Source organism: Stylophora pistillata, chromosome 14 (genome assembly GCF_964205215.1).
Source record: "Stylophora pistillata chromosome 14, jaStyPist1.2, whole genome shotgun sequence".
In the NCBI taxonomy this organism is placed as follows: domain Eukaryota; kingdom Metazoa; phylum Cnidaria; class Anthozoa; order Scleractinia; family Pocilloporidae; genus Stylophora; species Stylophora pistillata.
In genome coordinates this window covers 22813212-22837316 of record NC_142532.1, presented here as the reverse complement: position 1 = coordinate 22837316, position 24105 = coordinate 22813212, and the positions used below count along the sequence as shown (strand labels likewise).

General features: G+C 44.0%; 1 protein-coding gene across 1 annotated transcript; it reads right to left on the bottom strand.

Moving 5' to 3' along the window:
• Window positions 1-14654: 14654 nt before the first annotated feature.
• On the bottom strand, window positions 14655-18714 carry LOC148717105 (uncharacterized). The gene has a single exon (XM_088744757.1). It carries the CDS (start codon window positions 18712-18714, stop codon window positions 15097-15099), a length of 3618 nt encoding a protein of 1205 aa, XP_088600883.1. The 3' UTR covers window positions 14655-15096.
• Window positions 18715-24105: the final 5391 nt, after the last annotated feature.

The window sequence follows — 24105 nt, the reverse complement described above, 5'->3', positions numbered from 1 at the left end:
AGCGCGAAACGTGTACAAATATCACAAGATAAGTGTACTCCAGAAATATCCGCAAAATTCGCACGCACTGAAATAACAGTTTTGGCGTATTGGATGATAAATTTTCTAATACAAGTTTTGTTTTGTAGTGTCGCTGAGTATTTTTGCGTATTTTGACGAGCCCCACGGGTCCAACTGGCTCGTCAAAATACGGCACAACTCGTAAAAATTCTCAGCGATACTACACATCAAAACGTCTAATTAAGTATATATCTCTATGTAACTGCAGTCAGTTTTTTTTAAGTTTTGAAAAGGGTTTATTCAGAACAAACCACCTAGGTTACAAAATAAAAATGCTAACGCACGTGGGCTTGGCCCCAACTAACTAAGCAGTTCGGAAAAGTTCAGTCTATAATGGTCGTTAATATAATATGCTAATGAGATTACTATTAATATTCCACAAATGTAAAGTACGGCTAATAGGCTAGTTAATAATCAAAGAATACGAGGTAGACCTAATATTTATCTGTTTAGTGTTAACTAATGTAGTGATGCTAATGGTCTGTTCAATAAATGTAATGTTCTAGTAATACAATATTAATGCTACTAATAAACATGTAGTGATGCTAGGGATAATTTAAAGAAACCTAAAAGGAACTAACTGTTAAAAATTAATCTATTTATTAAATTAGTTACTAAATCAACTATTAACTACTTACACGAGAATTTTGATAGTAGTATTTTCTACTTGACACAGTGCTGGAGCTTCCCACAAATTTTTGAAGTCAGATAAAAGGAGACAAAAGTGCTCACAGAGAATTCTCTTCTTAATATCATTGAGGATATAACGGATTATACCCTCAGGATTTTCCTTTCCACTGCGAATAGTAGCATTACTACGAAACTTCCGAATGCCATACAAGATCGTTTTGATAAGAAAACGGGCCAGTCGCGCATTTTTTGGGTCGGCTGGAGCCCACTGAAAGAGGAAAATAGAAGTACAAGAGGGGAAGAAATTACCAAGGGAGAGGAGATCACAGGAGAAAAATACGACCACGCTTTTTTAGCACGGGAACAATTAATAAAACTATGACCAATTGTCTCTTTTCGAGAGCAGTAGGCACATTTATCAGAATCGATATAGCCCCAATGTTTTAGGGAATCGCGGACTTTAATGGCCCGAAAGACAATTGACCACAACAAATCATTCTTGTGGTTTTCAGAAGAGTCATCTCAAACCAGTTTCCAGAGATTGTCAAGTTTGAAATCGATAGGAAGAAAGGGGGACCAAAAACGGTGAAGAATCGGGGAAGTAGAATTCTCTCTTAAAAGGGCCTGATAGCATTTCTTAGAGGTAAAATCAAAGTCTTGCCACTCTAGATCTTTGCGGGACACAATCCCGCGAAGAGTGATAAGCGCCGAATAACATTTTTCGTAATATGGTGTAGAGTCATGCGAACTCGGAGTGGAATTGTCGCAAAGAAAATGCCACTCCGGCCGAAACGAAGCAAGCCTAAATCCCAGTAAGTATTTGGTTAGGTAAAAGGACTTTGTTTCGGGGTTAGAGAGATTAGACACTAAAGAGGCTAGCTTTAAGGAGTCACCTTTGATTTGGAAATTGAAAATTCCGAGGCCACCTTTGTTAAAAGGCTGGTGGCAGGTCATTCGACTTACTGTCTCAATACGAGAGCCCCAAACTAAAGGCCAAATTAGCGAATTTACTTTACAAATAACCCATCAAGGGAACGCATGGAACCGAACGGACGGAACACACGGAACCGAAGACAGATAGAGTAGCTTACTGATTCCTATGACATTGACCAAAAGAGATTTGCCAACGAGCGAGAGAGAACGAGATTTGCAGAGATTAAGATGTTTTTCCAACTTCTCAAGTTTTGGTTGCCAATTATCCACTTCAGTATCATTGCCGAAAATAACTCCTAAGGTTTTCATTTTTGTCAACCGCCTGAGGCCATATGGTTGATCGCTCCGTGTACGCCACGCGCCCAACCACATGGCCTCCGTTTTGGCGACATTTAGGCGCGCTCCAGACCCGCGTTCATAAATATTAATGTTATCAAAGAGAGATGCCAGCGAACGAGTAGATTTAACAGTACAGGTCGTATCATCAGCATATACCCCAACTTTATATCTTATTCCGCGTGCGCCGGGTAAAACAAAACCTTCTCTGGGGGGATTTTTTCGGATTTTACAGGGGAGAGTTTCAACACATAAAATATACAACAAAGGTGACAGGGAATCCCCCTGTCTCACTCCGCGAGACAGAGGTATCGGTTCAGTTAACCATTCATTAACGATGACTTACATGTTAGCACCATTATATAGTGTGCTAACCCAGTGGCAGAATGATAAACCAAAACCAAAACGGTTTACCAGATTCAATAAAAAGGTGCGACTAACTCGATTGAAGGCTTTCTCTTGATCGAGGCTGAGTAGAATGCCAGTTTCGTTAGTGCGCTCAATATAGTTTAAAATATCCCGCAATGGGTGTAGGTGTGACGTAGTTTTCCGACCGGGCACATATCAGGTTTGATCAGGATCAACGATAAACTGTAAAACTTTAGAGAGACGGAGAGAAAGAGACTTGAAACGTATCTTATAATCGACATTTAGTAAAGAAATTGGCCTCCAATTTTTAAGATCTTTGCGATCCCGTTTTTTGGAAATGACTCGAATATTACTAGTTTTCATAGACTCGCACAACTGTCCAGCTTGGGAGCATGCACTAAAAACTTGGCACAGATATGGACCCAAACGGTCCCAGAACTTTGAGTAAAATTCGACCGAAAGGCCATCAGGGCCGGGAGCTTTGTTTGTGTTCATTTTATTCAGAGCGACAGTAATTTCCTCGAACGTGAAGTCACCTTCACAAGAGGATGCCTGATAGGAAGTGAGTTGACGAGACAAAGAATATAAAAGGTCGGTTTGCATTGCGGCATCTACCGGCTCTTCAGAAAAGAGTCGAGAGTAAAAATCCACGTGCACTTTCGCAATTTCCTCTTGAGAGAAAAGCTCATTGCCGTCTGAATCGTACACTGAAGAGATGTGCAATCTTTGCGCTTTACTTCGCTGGAAATTAAAAAAAATCGGCTAGGGCGTTCGCCCTCTTCTAACCATTTGGCACGGCTACGAATCATAATTCCTTCTGTTTTTTCGGTACGGAGAGCTTTCAGGCGACTTTCCGTATTGGATATAGAATCGGAGACGGTTGTGTCACTATTAACTTGACGTTGCCGAAGTCGAATTAATTTATTGGTTAAGAAAACTTCATCTCTATGTAACCGTCTCCGTTTCTTACGCGAAAAGGAGATCGCTTCTTCCTTAACGGATTCTTTTACAAACTCCCACCAATCTTGGATACAAACGAAAGCGTGTAACAAACGTATGTGATCATCGATTAAATTTTCTATAGCAATACAGAAATCTTTGTCTTTCAAAAGAGAGTTGTTAAAATTCCATAAACCAGGACCGCGTTTTATGCTACTAGGAAAGTCCAAAACAAGGGAGACAAAGTTATGATCAGAAAATGAACAAGGAAAGATATCACACTTCGTCTCAGGGGAGAGCAAGTCCTTAGAGATGAGAAATTTATCGAGTCTGCTTGCAATTGTTGAGGTGGAATTGAACCACGTAAATTGCCTTTGTTTAGGGTGCAAATTACACCATACATCGGTAAGAGTGAAAACACTTTTCACTGGCTCGTAATCTTTATGAAAAGAGACATTGCCCACAAATTTGTCTAAAGCGTTATCATAACAGTTAAAATCCCCGCCAATGATAGTCGCCGAGGACGGAATAAAAAAAGTCATGGAGAAAGTCGAAAAAAACTTTCCGTTCAAATGGATTGGTGGGAGCGTAAATATTTACTAAGTTCAAATCAACATCATTGGTTCTGATCAGGATACTGACGATACGACCGTGCGAGTCTTTCTTCCAAGATATGACTTCATCTGAAATTTTAGGGGAAATCAGGGTTGCCACTCGGCCATGTCGGCCGATGGCAGGGGTCCAAAAACTACGTCCCGGCCAGAGATGAGACGCGGCCTTGATCAGAGACTCAGAACTAATAAACGTCTCTTGTACAAAACAAAAATCAAAAGACTTCTTTTCAAAAGAACTATTTATTTGATTTCTTCTAAATCAAAGAAATAGTTGTAGGTGAGGGGATTCCTCATGCCCCTCGCATTGATAGTCAATAGTTTAAAGATGTTTAGGAAGAAAGACTCGCTTCAGAAAAAACATGAAAGGAATTACTTTGTTTTTTCTTTTTAGTTTCTAATTTTTCCTTTTTTCTTTCCTGGGGTAGAGGTTTCTTTACGAAATGGAGAGAGGTCGGAGGATTTTCGTTTGAGGTCGTGTGTAGTTTCCATGTCGTTTGCAGGGGTGTCTAAAGAAGAGATGGGTGTTGAGGTTGGAACAGGTATCTCTGAGCGAGGTTTTCCGGTGACAAGAGTAGGTGTAGTTGGTTTTCTGGAACAGGCGAGAGATGGTTTGGTGAGACGGGCAGCTGTACGGCGAGATTTCAGTTTAGCGGGTTTAGTTGAGGTAATAAGGCCTTGAGGGTTAAGGATCGGTGAATCAGAGGAAATAGGTGGTGTTGGCGACAATTCAGAAGAGGCAGATAAAGAATCGGTAGATTGGTCGATCGTAAGGTTTTCGTCATTAGGTGGAGGGCCGTCGGTGGATGGTAGATTTTCGGGCGTAAGATTTTCGTCGGTGGATGGAAGATCTTCGGGCGTAAGATTTTCGTCGATGGATGGAAGATTCTCGGGCGTAAGATTTTCGTCGGTGGATGGAAGATTTTCGAGCGTAAGATTTTCGTTATTGGATTTCCTGGGCGGAAGAGCGGAAGCGAGTGGAAGATTTTCATCAATTGATTGTTGGTCATCAGACGTGTCGATGTGTACGTCCTCCAATTCATCCGTTGCGGTGCCATGGACCGCTGGAGAGACCCATGAGTATTCGTGGCAATTAACACCATAGTGTCCTTCTAGCCTGCAAATACAACAAAGAGTTGGGCGTGGGCACTCCGACGCTTCTTGTCCGGTAACATCGCAATTGAAGCATATCTTGTTCGGGCATACATTAGCAAAATGACCGGGGCAATTGCATTTACGGCAGGTAGGCATCTGGCTGCTGTACTTGAGAAAGATTTGAAATTTCCCGAAGCGAAGAAAACTCGGGATGGGCTTGCACACACGAACACGATTATGACGTAGGCCGTTATAGATATTAGGGGCGTAGGAATGTTTACCACGGTGATAATGTAGGACTTCGCAGTAAGGTGACAGTCGTCAGGAAAGTTAAGGGCTTGTCCACATCTTGAGTGGCGTAATTTTCCGAGTTCATGTGTAGAGAGTTTAGACGGAGAGAGTTTTCCTTGGCAGTAATAAACTTAAACGTAACAACCCCTTCGCCGTTGAGTTTTCTTTGTGGTCATTGGATGTCAGTCGGTTCTACCTTCGTAAAATGCGAGCAAGTCGAATACAGAGCGGGCGGTCGTTAATTTGTTGGGAGTAAAGAAGGCGGTTCTAGGCCGCTGTGGCATGTTATTCTCTACAGGCCACACGTGTTGTTCTCTAATTATGGAACTTGTGCCCGAGGTACGGGCAGCTCTCGATGCTTATGATTCTCCATTGACAATAGACGAGTTTTCGGCAGTTTCATCCGCGGCGTTCAAAATATCTCTAAATTCTCAGCAGATTCCATAATCAAAAGCAAATAAATGAAGGCCCAAAGGGCAAACTAACCTCTAGTTTGAATATCGGCTTGGTAATCCAAAAACCACGACCAACTTTGCACTGTTTCGGCCTTCTGGGCCTCATCAATGCAGTTTTTTTTATGTTTAAGGCGGACGGCCAGGCTCCCGTGAGGGCGGTGCAATGCCTGCCGACCTAAATGTCCAATCCAAACCCGCCGCCAGAGTGCAAGGGCTTGAGGGTTGGGACCGCCATAAACGGAGGGCCACCAGGACGCCAAACTCGCTGGGGGATCGAACCCCACCGCCCAGGTTAATCACACACTTTCAAAGATTAAACTCACATGCTCAGATTAGTGATAATGGTTAGTCAAAGCACCAAAATAATACACTCACGCATACCCGCTGACACACTTACCTACAACAGTAGGGACAAAAGCAAACAAAAACATGAATAGAACGGAACCACTGTGCAGTACACCAATGAAGGAGACCCAGCACAAGTAGCTACATGACAGACACAACAGGACTGAGACGGAACAAAACCCCTGTGCAGTACACCAATGAAGGAGACCCAGCACAAAAGGCAACATGACGGACACAGGAACACACGGGGGAGAAGGGGGAGAACTAAAGATTGAAAACCAGAGAGTTGCCTGAGACAGAAGCAATAACGCCACGAGCGCACCACTGTCTGTGGAAGAAGCGACGACGTCTGCTAGATTTGCACCGCCTGAAGGCTAGAGGTAGATAAAACTTCAAGCGGGCTTTAATGGACGCAATCACCGCAACGGCACCAGGACGAACATTACGGAACCGGTAATCGTTCCTACACAACCAAATACAGTACTTAGAAACATTAAGAAGGTAGACGAAACCCCAAGGGACAGAAATCAATTCACTCGTCTTAAACCCGAAAAGAACATGACGTAAAAGAATGACAGGACTCATAGGGGAGAAAACGAACAACAAAGACTGGACCCAGGAGAGAACACTCTGAGCAAGCGGACAATAGTAAAACAGATGCTCAAGTGACTCAACCTGGGGACCGCAAAAACAGAACGGAGAAACCGACAAACCAAAAAGAGAGAGACGCCGAGCGGTGTACAGAACGCCATGCGCAATCTTCCAGTTAAGGTTGGTGACACGACGATCCAGGTCGAACATAGACAGGGTACGCCATGTGGCAGGCCAATCAAGATTAGGGAATTGAAGTTCATCCTTGTACACACAACGGGGCTGGACCATGTTCTCAGAAAGGAGATACAAATAGCATGACTTAGAAGACATGCTGACAACAGGGGAACAGACCAAAGGAGACGAAGAAGCATAAACAAGGCAATCCCTGGACGTGGCAAAAGACCCATCAAGTTTCCGCCACGCCAGGATCAGAGACTGGTAGAATGGTGGCAAGGCTCTAGAGTCAACAGAAAAAGGGCGGGAAAACGCAACGAGAGGAGAGACACCAAGGACAGACTGAAACCAAAACGACATCGGTGTGACCCAACTGGAGGGAGAGGAGGCAAACCTCCTCACCCATTGACCCAGAAGAGCCCACACCTTGAAGCGAACACTGACCACTGAAAAACCACCAAAAAGAGCTGGCTGCACTACTGCAGCGCGGGCGACGAGCTCCCGCTTGCCAGACCAAAAGAATGAAAACACAAGTCGAGTAAGCTCCGTCTCCACCCAAGCCGGCATGTGGATGAGTGACGCCACATACCAGACCCGGGAGAGGGCGAGAGCATTAATAACGAGAGCCTTGCCCCGAAAGGTCAGAACACGTGAACGCCAGGATTTGAGAACATGGTCCACCGCAGAAATGCGCGGGCGCCAATTATCCTCTTCCAGGTTACCAGGACCGATAAACACTCCAAGGACCTTGAGTTTCGAAGGTGTTTAATCGAAAGGGACGGGGGAGTCCGTACGGCCCCGCCAGCCGCCCAACCAAAGGCCCTTGGACTTTCCGAAATTGATCTTTGACCCGGACGCCCGCTCATACTGATGATAAACTTCCAGAGCAGCTTTGATCCCATCGTCGGATGTTAAAATTAACGACGTGTCGTCAGCATACTGAGATATGGGGGATAGTGGGGGACACCCCGGGAGGGAAAGGCCAACGATACGGGGGTTGGAGCGAATACTACAGGCAAGGACCTCCCAAACCAAAACGTACAACAGAGGAGACAGGGGACACCCCTGCCGGACACCTCGCGAGAGACCGAAAAACGGTGTCAGATGACCATTTACATTAATGGCACTTTGGACCTGCCTGTAGAACAAGTCTACCCAAGCAATGAATTGGGGGCCGAAACCCATGGTGACAAGGGTAGATCGCAGAAAGCCCCAATCCACCCGGTCGAAGGCCTTTTCTTGGTCGAGAGATAAGATTGCAACCGCGGTGCCCGTAGACTCCGCATAACTCACAACATCACGGAGAAAAGTGACATTCTCCCCTATGAACCGACCCGGCACTCCACACGTCTGGTCCCGGTGCACGACCAGGTGAATGACACGGAGGAGCCGGCCAGCAATGGTTCGTGATGCCAGTTTATAGTCGACATTCAACAGCGAAATGGGACGCCAATTCTTTGGATCAAGACGATCCCCCTTTTTAAAAGACAACGAGATCACACCTCTACGCTGAGAGAGAGACAAAGAACCGGAGGAAAAACAGTCGTTAAGAACAGCTACGAGATCAGCACCGACTACGTCCCAGAAACGAAGATAGAACTCCGCTGGAAGGCCATCCAGTCCAGGAGCCTTGTTCCGCTTCATGCCCTTGAGAGCCTCATAGACCTCGAGGGGGGTGAGGAGGCCCTCACAACTATCAGCCCGATCTCGCGGAAGGACAGAAGACAGATTACCCAAAAGAGAAGATTGGATCAAAGTGTCAGTAGGAGAAGCCGTATATAAGTCGGAATAGAAAGAGCCGAGAGTGGCACACAAAGCAACAGAAGAAGAAACAATAGAGCCACCGGGCTCTCTCAGCGCAGAGATGCGGCGGTCGGCAGACCGCTTCTTTTCCAGGCGGAAGAAATAGGCCGAGGAGGACTCACCCTCCTCAACCCACTTAACTCTTGATCGCACTTGAGCACCCTTCGCAACGTAGGTGTCCATAGCTGCCAGATCCGCCAGCGCAGATCGGTAAGGGCCCGCGCAGGAGGTCATGCCAGCATCCAGCTTGGCCCGAAGATGATCGATCAAGCGAACGAGGGCAGCCCTCGATGCAGTTGTTTGAGATGACTTTTTGCGACAGTACCTGATGGTAAGGCCTTTTATCCGTCCTTTCCCGCGGTCCCACCATTTGGCGAGAGAGGGGAAGCCAGGAAGGGTACGACGCCACGAAATCCACTCTTCCCTAACGAGCTGGCAATATTCCGGGTCATCTAACATGGATATGTTCAGTTTCCAGTAGCCTGGCCCAGGTGGGACGACGTCGGGAACAGAGACAGACAGCACTACTGCACTGTGGTCCGAAAAGGGGCAGCAGTACATAGCGCAAGAGGACACCGATGGGAGCCAGGCAAAGGGCACCCCAAACAGATCAATGCGCGACGCCAAACTGCCATCCCACCTGGTCCAGGTGAAACCCGAGGAGGAGGGATGGAGGTAACGCCACACATCCATAACACAACATGCCTCGAAAAGCTGGGCCAGCGAAGAGGAACTGTCTCTGTATGAACTTGCAGGTTCAGAACCACGCCGGTCAAGGGCTCGGTCAAAGACGGCGTTGAAATCCCCAGTAAGCACAGTAGGGACAGATGGATCGACTTTTGAATGGAGGTCATCAAGGAATTTATTCCGCGCAGGGTTGCAGTTAGGGGCATAGACACAGACCACACGGAAGACTTTGCCAAAGAGAGAGAATTCACATTGCAGATAACGACCATCGGCAGACCAGGAGTTTAGAAGAGATAAAGAAGAACGATAGAGAATAACACAACCACACGAGTGAACAGAACCAGGAGCCAACACAGACGAAAAGCCGGACGATGAAAACCACAAAGAACACTCAGCCAGAGTGACACAATGAGTTTCTTGCAGGCAGACAACATCAACCTTCACGGGGAGGGAACGCAACCACTGCAGAAGGCCAAACCTTTTAGACTGGTCCCGCAGACCATTACAGTTTAAGGTAAGGATGGAAAGAGCCATCACTGCGCACAAAAGGGAAGCCATCATGCTTAGGTCTTCTTCTTACCGCCCGAGGACCTCTTGCCAGCCTTACCCAATACTGCTGCAGATGGTTTTGCAAGCTTCTTACGCCGGGACAAAGCCGACGTAGCCGGAGGTTCTGGATCCGGTTCTTGGGGGGTTGACTCAGAACCAGCGTCCGATGCAGGCCTCTTACGAGTAGCCATGGCCGGAGCTGTATCCATTTCGGAAAGCTCGTCAGCCAGAGCCAAAGAGCTAACATTATTCTTACTGGTACCTTTACCACTAGTAGAGCCTTTTTTGGCATTCTTATCCTCTTTACTATTTACTTTAGCAGGGACCACACTTGCAGTTTCCCCTTTACTAGATAAATTATCAGTAGCGCTACCGTGATTAACGTTAACTACACTAATTGAATTAGGGGCACTGTCAGTACCACCATTTACTTCATTACTAGACACTAGTTCACTATCATTATTTTCAGTTGACCCAGAAGGGGTCTTACCCGAGGCGTCTGCCCCTCTAGTTTGCTCATCATTCGGAGCCTCACTATTTCCTTTACAATTACTGACATTACTCTCTGACCCAGTCCGAGGAGAAAGATCAGTATTAGCGCTGGCATTGGTTAGATACTCAGCGAACTCAACCTCTTGTGGGGCACTATCAGCAAGTTGTCTAACAAAACTATTAGCTGCAACAGACAGCATTTGGACTGCCTGGGTAGCATAAGCCTCCTCCTCAAAGAGAGGAGTACCCGACACCGAGGCCTGGGTACTAGCCGCTATCCCATCGGCCACAGGGTCACCACTGGCCGGGGGGACGACAGGAATCTGTGCCTGTACCAGTTGGCCGCTGGAGTCCAAAACAGGGGTGCCCAATTCCATGCCTGACACCTGGGAGGCCGCTTCACCCACCAAGGGTTCGGCTTCACTATCACCATCGACAGCGTCTTCGCACTCGATATCACCAGCCGCCTCAGCAGCGTCGCCCTCATCTATGTCACCCCCATCATCGCCAGCCTCTTCCTCCCCACCAGCGCTACCAACCGGGGCCCCAGGGGCCACCGGGGGGGCCTGGGGAAGGATCCATGCAGATGTACACTCCCTAGCAAAATGCCCCGCCTTGTGGCAGCGGCGGCACTTACCCTTTTCAGGGCACTGTTTTCCGCGTGTCCAACTTGTCTACAAATATCGCATCGCCAAGGCTGGTCACGGTACCACACCTTGCAGCGAATACCCCCGATGGAAATGAAACGAGGGATTTCCTTTTTGACAACCATTTTGACAAGACGGCAGCCAGTAGAGACTGACGGCTTGCCAGGCCACATTTGATGGCGGACAGACTTGATCTCACCATAGCTTGAAAGCGCGTTCTTAACTGATTCCACTGGACCCTCATAAGGAAACCAGTGGACGACGACCATACTAACTTGAGGGGGTGGTGGGGGGGGAGAAATGACCTCACATTCGACCCCATTAAGAACCACCGACCCACATTCCTGATAGTGGAACATAGCTAATGCACCCTTTTCATCATCAAAAGTCACCCTGGCAATAAAACCGGGGCACTGCTGGATAGACACAACTTTAGCAACATGCCCAGTTTTCTCTTGGAAGTGGGCATCTATATAACTAATTATTTGTGTGGAACTTGTCCCATTAGGGAACAAATTACAACGTATGTCAATGGTTCTTTGGAAACCAACCATAATTAAGATTTTGTAGTGTCCAAGACTCAACAAGAAACGTGAGTTCGGCCCCACGCAACACAGCCCAAAACTGGATGGGCGACCGAAAAGTTTTGTTTCGCCGAAAACACACCGGAAAAATCGGAAAACGCCGAACACCCGGAAACCACGGTCGAGAAAGGCCGAAGAAAGGACCGAAAAAACCCTCCGAAATCGGCACGAAGCCGGAAATCGGCAGGGTTGCCGAAGAAGTCCGAAAAACGCCGAAAGATAAAAAGGCGAAAGAGGACTAAAATCGACCAAAAGACAAATACTCACAAGAGTCCGTGCCCCAAGAGTGATCCTGCGCAGAATCCCAAAGCAGAGTGAATACTGTGGAGGTGGAGGAGTAAATCCTGGGCCTCATCAGTGCAGTTTTTTTTTATGTTTAAGGTGGACGGCCGGGCCCCGATGAAGGGAGGTGCAATCCCGCCGACCTACATGTCTAATCCCAACCCACTGGCTTACGTGCAATGCCTTAGGGAAGGGGACCACCAGAAACGAGGGCCACCAGACGCCAAACTCGCTGGGGAATCGAACCCCACCTCACTTAAAAATTAACACACTCACACCCAAAAATTAAACACACCCGCTCATTACTTAACTAATTATTTTATTTTTTTTTATTTTTTTATGACCTTAATTAATTACTTTGGGAACTTTTTGTTGCAAAATTCTATAGCAGTCTTAAAGTCCTCATCTCTCAAACCAATAAAGCGGGGATCTGAAGTCCAACGGCAAAAACGTTTTCGCTGATCAGGCGGTTTGCGATAATCAACCGCAATCTCCCACAGGATTGCACGGTGGTCTGCAGAACAGGCTGCCAATTCCGGAACTTCAAGGAAAACATCAGGGCCATTGCGGATATCACTCATGGGTGAAACCACAGGACTTTTAGATGGGGCCTGTTGAGTCCTCTTAACTGAAACGGGAACAGAGGAAGCGGGGCGTTTCCGGGAAACAGTGGTCCAGGGACCACTTTCACCAGCCATGTCAGAGTCAGCAGGGTTAGCAAAACCCTCGGTTGCTGGTATAATAACCTCATTTCCAGTCGTTTCACAAGAGGCGAACCGGTCTTCGCTTGCATCAGAGTCTGGAGGTGAACCAACTTCATCTTCAGAGTCTTCAATAGCAGTGACGGGGGTCTCTTCTTCGGCGGGAGTGATCTCCACTGGAGGAACAGCCACACCGTTCTCTGTAACCACAGGGGCGTCAGCCTCAGCTGGAGCAGCCACGGTCACCTTACAATTCCGAGCCAAGTGCCCATCTTGATGACACCGGAAGCATTTTCCTTTGAGAGGACAATCAGCTGACTTGTGGCCAACTTTCCGGCAAGTCCCACACTGGAGGGGTTGCCCCCTATACCAAGTTTTACAACGAACACCGCGGATAGGGATAAACGGTGGAATGACATTCCTAATGACCATTTGGACGATGCGTGACCCGGTGGACACTGAAGGCCTTCCGGGCCAAACCTGATTGCGAACAGATTTGACCGTACCATATGCAGACAAAGCTGTGCTGATGGCGTCGTTTGATCCCTCAAAGGGGAACCAAGAAACTACAACAGTAGTAAGCTGGGGTGGAGGAGGAGGAGGCTTGACCACCCTACACTCTACATCACCCAACTTGATGACACCTAACTCCTCAAAAAATAACTTAGCAACATCCCCGTTCTCTGCAAAAGTGACTCTGGCAACACGGCCAGGGCATGCCTGCACCGCAGCCACCCGATGATCAGACTCTCGGTCGAAAAAACCCAGCAACAGACCAACCGCTTGCGAAAAAAGTACCTCCTCAGGGAGCCCCTGACAATCGACGTCGATAGTCCTATTAAAGGACACGACCATGCTGAAGTTCGGACCCAACCCAAAGGGATGGGTGACCGAAACAGAGAAAAAGCAAAAAGAAAAGCAAGTTCGGATCGACCGAGAAATCCCAAAAAAGGGATGGGCGACCAAACAGAACCAAAGAAAAAACACTGCCAAGGAGGAAGAAAGTTGCAAGTTTTCCCTCCCGGCAGGTACTCACTTATCCAACAAAAATCCTCAGAAACCACAAAAACAAACCAAAACAAACTCCCAACCACTAGGGAAAGGAGCGAACACTTACCAACAAGCAAAAGTCGAGTCAGTGCAGTGCTGATTCCAGGATCGGGGTGAAGCTATAAGGTCTCCCCACATGATTCCACATTTGTGGTACCATTTAGGCCATGCCAGAGTGCTCAAACTAGAAACTAGTGAGCTTCGCACTATTGCACGACACGAGTCATCCTAATAGAGTGCTCGATTTGGACATAAAAGCAAAGGGTATCAACAAAACTCATAACATTACAGGGCTATCTATGAACGTCCAAGGGGCTGTGTGAGGATGCATTTAAGGGCATCTATATCTAAGGGTATCAACAAAATCAAGACAATTACAGGTCTTTACAAGGGTTTATCATACAACCTGTTCGGCCCCGCTCGCGCAATCCCATAGAAAACCGTGGTGAAAGCTCGCGTGTGTAGGGCCGGACGGGTTGACGTAAGCCGGTCCAGAAAAAGCCGTCCGCCGTCCGACTGTAGTGTACTTGTAAAGCGACACTGCTCACTTCCGTTACAAAAAAACGAGTAAAAGCAGTGAACAAAAAAGAGAAAGCAAATCACGGTTTTCGATGAATTATGAGCTTCTTGTTCCGACTCGAAAAGATATAGGGAAAATTTTATCGTAGAATTTTTTTTTTTTAGTTTACCCGTGCGCGCCAGTCAATCCCGTCCTGTTAAGCTAAAACAAACCTTATTGAATTGTTCAAAACTTAGTCAGTGGTCATATGATAAAATGCTTATTGACTGAATGAGGTCGGGCTGAACAGGAAAATGTGCAGTTGGTTCTCGTTCATGACACATGGACCTCGCTGCGCCCAATCCTTATGTCTTGACCTTGAGGCAAATATTTTGCCGTCCAGCCCTCTAATTCAGTCAATAAGTACATAATCTACTGATGAGAATACACGGGTTTGCATAAGTATTACAAATGTTTCTGTTTTAAGAAAGTAATTTTTATTTTGGAATGTTCAACCACATTATTTCTTGTCAAAAGCTTTGCAAAAATATCCAAGAAATTTATGATTGAAGTAAAAATCCTATTCCGCTCCATACAATTTATTAAAGTTTCCTTGAATTGACTAACTAATCAATTACCTTTGGAAAAGGATCAAAATCTTCTTCGCTTGACGAACAAATCGCTTTCGAAAACTGAAAAATTGTCAAAATCTGCTTGGGTCGTTAACTTAGCTGAACTATAATGACTAAAACAAAATGGCTCCTAAGGCTTTTTAACTTTTCAATTCTTAGTAAGAGAGAACTTTACACTGCCTTGTCTCAGATTATTAAACTTAGATGTCCAATGAGCTCTTTACAGAAATGCTTTCCTTTTTGAATGTATTCGACTTACTACAGGGCTAATAATTAATATAAAGTTCCGAGCTTCACGAAGTCCGCTTATTCCACCACAAGGGTTTTATTAATTAAAGTCATGGTTCTTGAGGTGCACTGGGCACTGGCCAATTGGTAAAATCAAATGTCACGTTGTCACCAATGAGCATAAATGGTGCCCATTGAGAAATTTTGTCAAAGCCGTTATTTCGCATCCACTTCCTGGCCTTGTGGAGGGATTCGCTGGCACTTTCACCGCGAAACAAATGTTTGTAGAAACAAGTCATGAACTGCTCTGTGGCTATGTCATCCAGGGCCCATCGTGCCGCTAACACTGAGCGAGCTCCGGATCCTAAGAACGCTCGGGCGATTCCAATGACTCCCTCGGTTCTAATTTGTCCACGAGCACTGTGACAACAGCTAAGTACCACTAGTTTAGCTCGCAACCGAGTTTTTGAAATATCCGCCATAGTCAAGAGATAATCTTCTTCTCGAGGAAAAGGTGGGGTTAGTGTAGGGTTCTTAGGAGAAAGAGCAATCTCCCCTCTTTCGGCATCACCATGTGCAGCAATGTGTATCAGGCTCACTGAACTTATCGCTTGGAGTACAGCATGCTTTTTCACGGAATCTCCAGTCAAAGGCGTTACACCAAGAAGTCTTCCAATCATATCTGCTTCCTTTCTAGCGCACGGCAATGGTGTTATGTTTCTGCGTCTTCCCTTGTAAATCACCTCTCCAACCTGAGGGTCACCCACTATTAGTGCCCCAGTATGGCTGTGGTAGTCTAGAGGACTGTCTTGCACAAGCCTTAAAGTCGTCAGTGAGGGAACAATCCGAATCCTGCATGTCTCTGATAAAAACTTGCCTCCTTCGTCAGCCAAGGCTGCAAATGGCACTTGGTACACGCAGGAATCAGGAACAATGATGATCTCTGGCTGCTTCAGTAAACTGGCCACAGGAGCGACGATTATCTTGTAACACAAGTGCAGATTTGTTTTAAAATCTTTGGCATCGTAGTCACGTAAGATTTCGCGGTTGTCGCTGTGAAGTGACATCAGTTCGGTGTCATCTAAAGATCGATCTTCGCATTTCTGTTCGGCCGGTAAAATAGCGAAGCTGCGAAAGGTTTCTTTAAAAAACTCCTTTAAATCAGGGACTAATCCGGTCACACCGTTTGCTTCAAGGCTCACTTTCTCCTTTGAAAAATAAATAGCTCCCATTGCTTTGAGAATCCAAAATCGTATCTCCTCTTTACGAACCGAAATATACAGGCATGCGCTGTCTGCTTCTCTTGCGATAATCTCTTGAATGCCACACCAAGATTGTGGATTGCCTGAGATCTGCTCTTCAACAGAGTACCGAGCTGCTATCAAGTCGGCTAGGCCTCTTGCCCGTCTCAGCTCTTCGACGTAAAGGGCGTCTTGTGACTTTCCGGTGGAAGAGAGCAAGTGGCTTAGCAACTTGTAGGGAAAGGTGCCGTGCTCTTCTAAAAGAGATATTTTAAACCCATCGTTGTCTTTGAGAAAACCTCTCAAAGTGTCGAATTTATCGATGCTTTGAAAAAGATACGAAGAGGCATCTTCAAGATGATATTGTGACACCTTCAACACCGATAGACCACAAAGGATTTGAAACTCGTTAAAGTGTTGTCCAATGTCCTTGCTTAATAGGAGAGCCCTCTTGAGGTATTCTTCGGCCATAGAATAGTTACCAAGGGATTGGAAACACATTCCTATATTTTCGTACTCGACTACTGCTTCTTCTCTGTCACCGATATCCATGTGAATTGCAAGGGCTTCCTCGTAATATTTTACTGCCTTGTCAAATTCGCCACGCCGAGCAGAAATTGTCCCAAGGTGGCAGTAATCTGTTGCTTCTCCGCTTCTGTCACCGATATCCAAGCTAATTTCCCTTGCCTTATTTAGATAGCCGTCGGCCTTTGCATACTTTCCAAGGGAAAAAAACAAGACTGTTAAGTTTCTATAACAAGTTGCTTTTCCTTTTCTGTCGCCAACTTCTATAGTTCTAGCGAGTGCCTTCTCGTGATATTCTCGGGCCTTGTCATATTGACCAAGCGATCGGAACAATATTCCTAGATTTCCGTAGCTTTTTGCTTCTCCATCCCTGTCGCCAATTTCTATTTGGATAGCGAGTGCTTTCTCCTGATATTCTCGGGCCTTCTCATATTGACCAAGCGATCGGAACAATGTTCCTAGATTTCCGTAGCTTGTTGCTTCTCCATCCCTGTCGCCAATTTCTATTTTGATAGCGAGTGCTTTCTCTTGATATTCTCGGGCCTTGTCATATTGACCAAGCGATTGGAACAATGTTCCTAGATTTCCGTAGCTTGCTGCTTCTCCATCCCTGTCGCCAATTTCTATTTTCATAGCGAGTGCTTTCTCCTGATATTCTCGGGCCTTGTCATATTGACCAAGGGATTGGAACAATATTCCTAGGTTTCCGTAGGTTGTTGCTTGTCCGTACCTGTCGCCAATTTCTATTTTCATAGCGAGTGCTTTCTCCTGATATTCTCGGGCCTTGTCATATTGACCAAGCGAGTGGAACACTGATCCTAGCTTTCCGTAGATTGTTCCTTCTCCATCCCTGTCGCCAATTTCTATTTTGATAGCGAGTGCTTTCTCCTGATATTCTCGGGCCTTGTCATATTGACCAAGCGATTGGAACAATGTTCCTAGGTTTCCGTAGGTTGTTGCTTCTCCATCCCTGTCGCCAATCTCTATTTTGATAGCGAGTGCTTTCTCCTGATATTCTCGCGCCTTGTCATATTGACAAAGCGATTGGAACAATATTCCTAGGTCTCCGTAGCTTGTTGCTTCTCCATTCCTCTTGCCAATTTCTATTCTGATAGCGAGTGCTTTCTCCTGATATTCTCGGGCCTTGTCATATTGACCAAGGGATTGGAACAATTCTCCTAGGCTTCCGTAGTTTGTTGCTTCTCCATCCCTGTCGCCAATTTCTATTTTGATAGCGAGTGCTTTCTCCTGATATTCTCGGGCCTTGTCATATTGACCAAGCGACTGGAACACTGATCCTAGGTTTCCGTAGAATGTTGCTTCTCCATTCTTGTCGCCAATTTCTATTGTGATAGCGAGTGCTTTCTGCTGATATTCTCGGGCCTTGTCATATTGACCAAGCGATTGGAACAATATTCCTAGGTCTCCGTAGCTTGTTGCTTCTCCATACCTGTCGCCAATTTCTATTCTGATAGCGAGTGCTTTCTCCTGATATTCTCGGGCCTTGTCATAATGACCAAGCGATTGGAACAATATTCCTAGGTTTCCGTAGGTTGTTGCTTCTCCATTCCTGTCGCCAATTGATTCCATAATATTTGTTGCTTGCTCATAAAATGTCCTGGCTTCTATAAACCTACCTTGTGCGTAAAGTATGTTTGCCAGCCGTAAATTAAACCACCCTTTTTCGTTGTCATCAGAGGGGTATAGGAGAAGTTTCCTGAGACATATTTCTTTACTTCTGTAATCTCCCCTGGCATGGTAAGCATTGAGCATTATGTTGTAAATGCATTGGAACATCAACTTTGCCAATGAACTATTGATGCTCAACGCGTTATTGTTTATTACTTTCAAGCATTCTTTACATAAATCGATGGCTTGTAACCCACGACCTGTGTTAAGAAGGAAGACTGCGATTGCCCAACCTATGTAAACGGTAATTAGAACTTCTTCTGTGCTGTCCATGTTGGTCTTCTTGGTTGTCATTTGAAATAAAAAAACATCATTTACCACAGATGAGTGATTCAAACTTTAACTAAATAATGATTATTAGTATTGCTCGACGAGGCTTTCTTTCGGTCTAAAGACATGAGATTCTAGGAATAGAGAAGGTTTTGGGTTCAAAATTGAACGTAACGTTTGAATCAGGCAGTATTTACAGTGAAATCTAACTGTGGAAGGTTCGGTGACGTAAGGAAATGCACCAGAAGGGTTGTTCAATCGATAGGTACCTTCCGGGCCTTGTCATAATTTTCCATTGTTATGTTTTTACATGTAATAAAAATCGGACATGACTGAAAGTTTCGGGCGACACAACTTCCGATGAGATGACTTTCCGGCGAGTTGACCGTAAGCCGTCCACCCAGGACCCATATATCCCCTCCCATGTCCTCTTCGAAAAATTTTTACGTACGTTTATGTCACCCTGCTTCTCTCCTTTTTCCCTCCCCGCTCGTCTCTCCTAAACGACAAGGGACGCAAAAGGGAAAGAGTGAGCCTGGGAACGAGATCGGTTTGCGCCTCTTGCATCGGAAATTTTCCTTCGATTATCAATCGACTTAGTAAAGCACTATATTCATTTGTGAGACTTAATTATCAGTACCTTTTTTTCATTTATTGTACTATTTATTGGCTGAGTCGTGAAAGAAATATTTCAAATGTGATTCTCTTTTCAATTTCTCAATATGTGCTGTTCGGTAGGTAGATCACGGTAATTGAAATCTTTCATCTAAAATGAGATAGGAAATTTGAGAGATTTTGTCCACATTGCTGCTTTTGTTTTGTTTTACTTAGCCTGTTCGAGAGTAATACGAGGTAAAAAGGAGATTTTATATTTCAACTAATTCTCTGACTACCCGATGTCGTTTCAGTGGGCGCTTATTATTGTTTTCAATTTCCGACAGATATTGCAATTGTCGCAATCTCTCAACAAAGAGCCCTAACAACAAAAGGGAGCTGAAATTTCATCTCCTCTGTTGGTTGGTGCTCAATTGAACCTGTTTAGTTTCGTTCTAAGCATGAAAAGTATTCTCAAAATCAGAGGAGACGATTTGTGACTAGAAGTTTCCATTCCAGACCCATCAAAAAAGTAGTTATCTATATGATAAAATGAATATTACACCGATTTTGATTGGTTCTTACTCATGATCTATCGGAGGAAAGAGATAAAGTTGAGTTCACTGTTTTCAGAGCTTCTTTGTTGTATATAACAATTAGATCCCTATTAGTAATTAATTTTAGGGTACCATAATAAAAAAAAACAATCCTTATTCCTTTATATATCTCGTTCCATGGACAAATTTATAGTTTCTCTTTTTGTACTCTGAAAATGTATTTATTCTTTCTGAATTTTTTCCTGTAGCTTTCTCAACGGTATAATTATGTTAACTTTATCTTGAAAACAGCACCGGTACAACTCACCTTCTAACGTTAAAAACGTTCTTTCTTCGTTTTTATGAGGGCATAAGAACTTGTTTACGATCCTGTGATGGAGGTCAACTTTTCCCCTGGAAAAGAAGAAAAAATTTCCGAAGTAAAAAATTTGGAAAATCATCAAAAGGACATTTTTGTTCTTCCTTGTCACGCCCTCAAACTGAAAGCAAACCTATTGAATCGGCTTGAGGCCAAGAATCATTGAGATAATTTAGGACATTGCGAAATAAGAACCTGCCTGAGTCTTTTGTCAAAGTCAAATATTTTCCGACGATAAGATATTCGCCCAAAAAAATTACTGAGTGTAGTTTGTGGAGGCTAATGTTGGTCCCTTTCAACGCTAGACTGCAAATATGATTACCATATGGAAAACATAGATTTTTTCTTTTCGCCTCAAAAAACCATAAGATTCCCATTGCGCACTGAAAATGATCAAGAGATAAATAATCATTTGAAACCATCATTTTTATACATTGAAGATAGCTTTCTCAGTCCGCCATCTTGATATGTAGGAATAGCATTGGAGGTCATGTTAATGACTGGTAAAAAGTTTCATTTTTCATAGGTCTCTTCCTTTCGGGGTAAACCGTCAATGCTCTTGTATTCCGTAATATTTTTAATTTTGGAATTTATAGCGTCAAGCAAAAACAAAGGATTTCGAGCGGCGCAATCTTCCGTTGAGTGTTAGCATCATAATAAATGTTTTTTCTCAGTTCTGTTGTATTCATATTAACGGCCCGTACATATGCATCAGTTTAGAATAAAAGAGATCAACTCCTTTCATCATTATCTGATAATTTATCAGTTCCTGTTTTTACTGTTTTTGTTGGATACCTTTGATCGCGATTTTCAGTTTTCCGTTCAGTCGAACCTGTATTAAGCGGTGTTTGGTGTAACCACCTCATCCACAAATTAAGATATCATGTGAACAACACATTCCACTTTTCTCCTAATACTGAGATGCTGTTATAAGACAATGTTTTTGAACGCCTGACCCATCCTTTATTCAAGAAAATTTGCCCACCCCTAAGGAATTTGACGGTACATGAATTTTGTAAGTGTTATCATATAGCACAGAAAACAGTCTTTAACTCGGCCGTGTTATCAGAAAATCCCTCATTCCCAAAACGCCGCTCATCAGAACTTAAAAGCTTATGACAGCCTTGGAAAGTGAAACCTCAAAGTAAATTCCGAGAAATCGGATTTTTCTGACAACAAAAGGAGAAAAATGACCCGTTCTTTAAAGGAATTTTCGATGAGATGCAGAAAGACAAAACAAAAATAATTTGACCTAATGAGAATACAGACTTTACAAGTCAAATTAATTTGGGGTCGTTATCCCCCTTTCCCACTCTTTCCTAAAAGAGGTATCGTTTGTTGATCATGACTTACACGAAGCCTTTTGATCTTCATATCACCCGATTCTTACAATATTACCGTTTCATTAGATTAACGTCCCAAAGAAATAAACGTAGATAGTAATGTGTTGTCTCCAAGGAGTACAACACTGATCAAACAAAGCATTTTCTCTTATTTACCAACTTTGTCAGCCACCGTAAGTGGAAAATGAATAGCTCATGAAGAGTGGATCGTCACGCACAGATAGCTTACCGTTACAAGATAGAGGCTCTAATTGCACTGTAACAAGTCTTGAATGTGATTTTGTGATAAAAATCCAACAGTTCTTGCAAAACAGCGCGTACTGAGACCGGAGGTTACCTGTAAAAAGAGTAAATTGTTTCATTTTTGAATCCTCAAATCCATCATCGATAAAAAAAGGTTGGACGTGCAAAACCGAAATACATGTGTGTACATCAGATGGTGCTTCAAAAGAAGGGTAACAAATATCCGTCTCCTTTTAACTTTCCTTCAGTGGAGGGAACAAGATGATTTTCAGTTAAGCTTTTGTAATGGACATTTGGTATTAAAAATTTCCACACAACGGTCGGAATCATGCTCGAGGTTCATGCGTTAGCGGATAGCCCTTCGGCTAACTCAGAGGATGACGGAATTTAATCCTCCGAGAAGGTAGCTTTAAAGAAATCATCATATCCAATGCTGGTTAACATATTAGTCAATTCATCGAATTTACTCAGTGTTTGATAGGTCAAGATTTATCTACTTATTTATTTATTTATTTATTTATTATAATTTAATGGCAATGATGACGAATAAATAAATCTAAATGTACAAACAAACAAAGCCATAAGGACAATCTGTAAAAGAATGGAGCACTCCATGCAAGACAGATCACCGTGTAGCTAATCTAAATAAGTCAAATATAATGAGGGACAGACAAATTTTAGATCAAAAATAAAAACATTAAAAACATCAATGTTCCTTACTTAAAAACGTCCTCGCTCTAGACTTAAAAACTGCAAGACTAGGAGATAATCTAATATCTAAGGGTATCAAACTCCACATTTCAACAATTCTATTAAAATAAGTGCATTTCAAATTAGTCGTTGTCGCAAAATTCCTATTCAAGGAATAGTTATCAACATGTCTAAATCTGTACGGATCGTCCCGAGAATAAAAATTCAAAAACGGAAAAACATCCCCATTTAAGTATCCATACAAAAATGTAACATAAAAAGATAATGTCTCTTTTCAAGTGAAAGCAAATTGAGACATTTCAAGCGCTTGTCATAAGTAAAATTCCTTTTTCCGAGAATAAATTTGTTCTCCTCCGCTGTATGCGCTCAAGCTTTTCAATGTTTCTTTCTTGGTATATGGCGACCAAACAATTGTTCCATATTCCACTTACGATCTAACCAGCGTGCAGTACAGCATCTTCAGAGTTTCGGTGTCCTTCCAGCCTCTACAGGTTCTTCTTAGCAGGCCCAAGATTCTATTAGCTTTATTTTTAATAGCATCAACATGAGAGTTCCAGGAAAGATAATGGCTCATAAGCAAACCTAGGTCGCGAAACTCATAAACTTCGTCTATGTGCGGTCCGTTTAGGGTGAAGCTAGATCTAAATGGTTGTTTCTTCAGGGTAATGCGCATCATCTTGCATTTCGTAACATTGAAGGTCATTCTGTTCCGTTGACTCCAAGCGCACAGACTATCTAGATCGTCATGAAACATCATTTGGTCATTTGGACAATTTACCACCCTATACACCTTGCAGTCATCTGCATAAAGTGCCACAGAGCTTTCTTGGACTACCTCAAACAAATCACTGATGAAAATAAATTAAAAACAAGGGGCCTAAAATAGACCCCTGCGGCACGCCAGATGTGATATTTAGCCAGCTAGAACTTTTGCCATCCACTACAACTCTCTGCTTACGACACGATAAATAATCACCACACCAGGCTAGCAGTGACCCTACTATTGCCAAGTTACGCAGTTTATGCAGTAGAATCTTATGGTTTACGCGATCGAACGCCTTAGCAAAGTCCAAAAACACAGCATCAACCTGGAGACCATCATCCAGCGCTTTGCTCCACATATGGTTAGTGAGGACCAGCTGGGTTAAACAGGAACGCCCTTTTACAAAGCTATGCTGCCAATCAGTAAGAAAAGGTGAGAGACTAGAGTAGATGGCACGATGGACAATTCTTTCCTGACATTTTCCTAAGATCGATAGTAGGGAAATGGATCTATAGTTCCCAACATTCTCCTTGGCATTGTCTTTAAAAATTGGTGTAACATTGACTCTTTTCCAAGTCATGAAGACTACACCCAAACTAAATGACAAGTTAAACAACTTGGTCAGCGGTATCGATAACTCTCGGGCACATGATTTCAAAATTCTTGCAGGGATACCATCGACACCAGTTGCCTTGTTAGCGTCCAGATTAACTAAAATGTCCTCAACCTCACCCTGAGTGGTGGAAATTTGAAAAAGAAGATCTGGAAAAGATGAAGTTCGAAACGTCAAACCGAGCTCGCCGTTCATGACTTTCTTTCAATTTT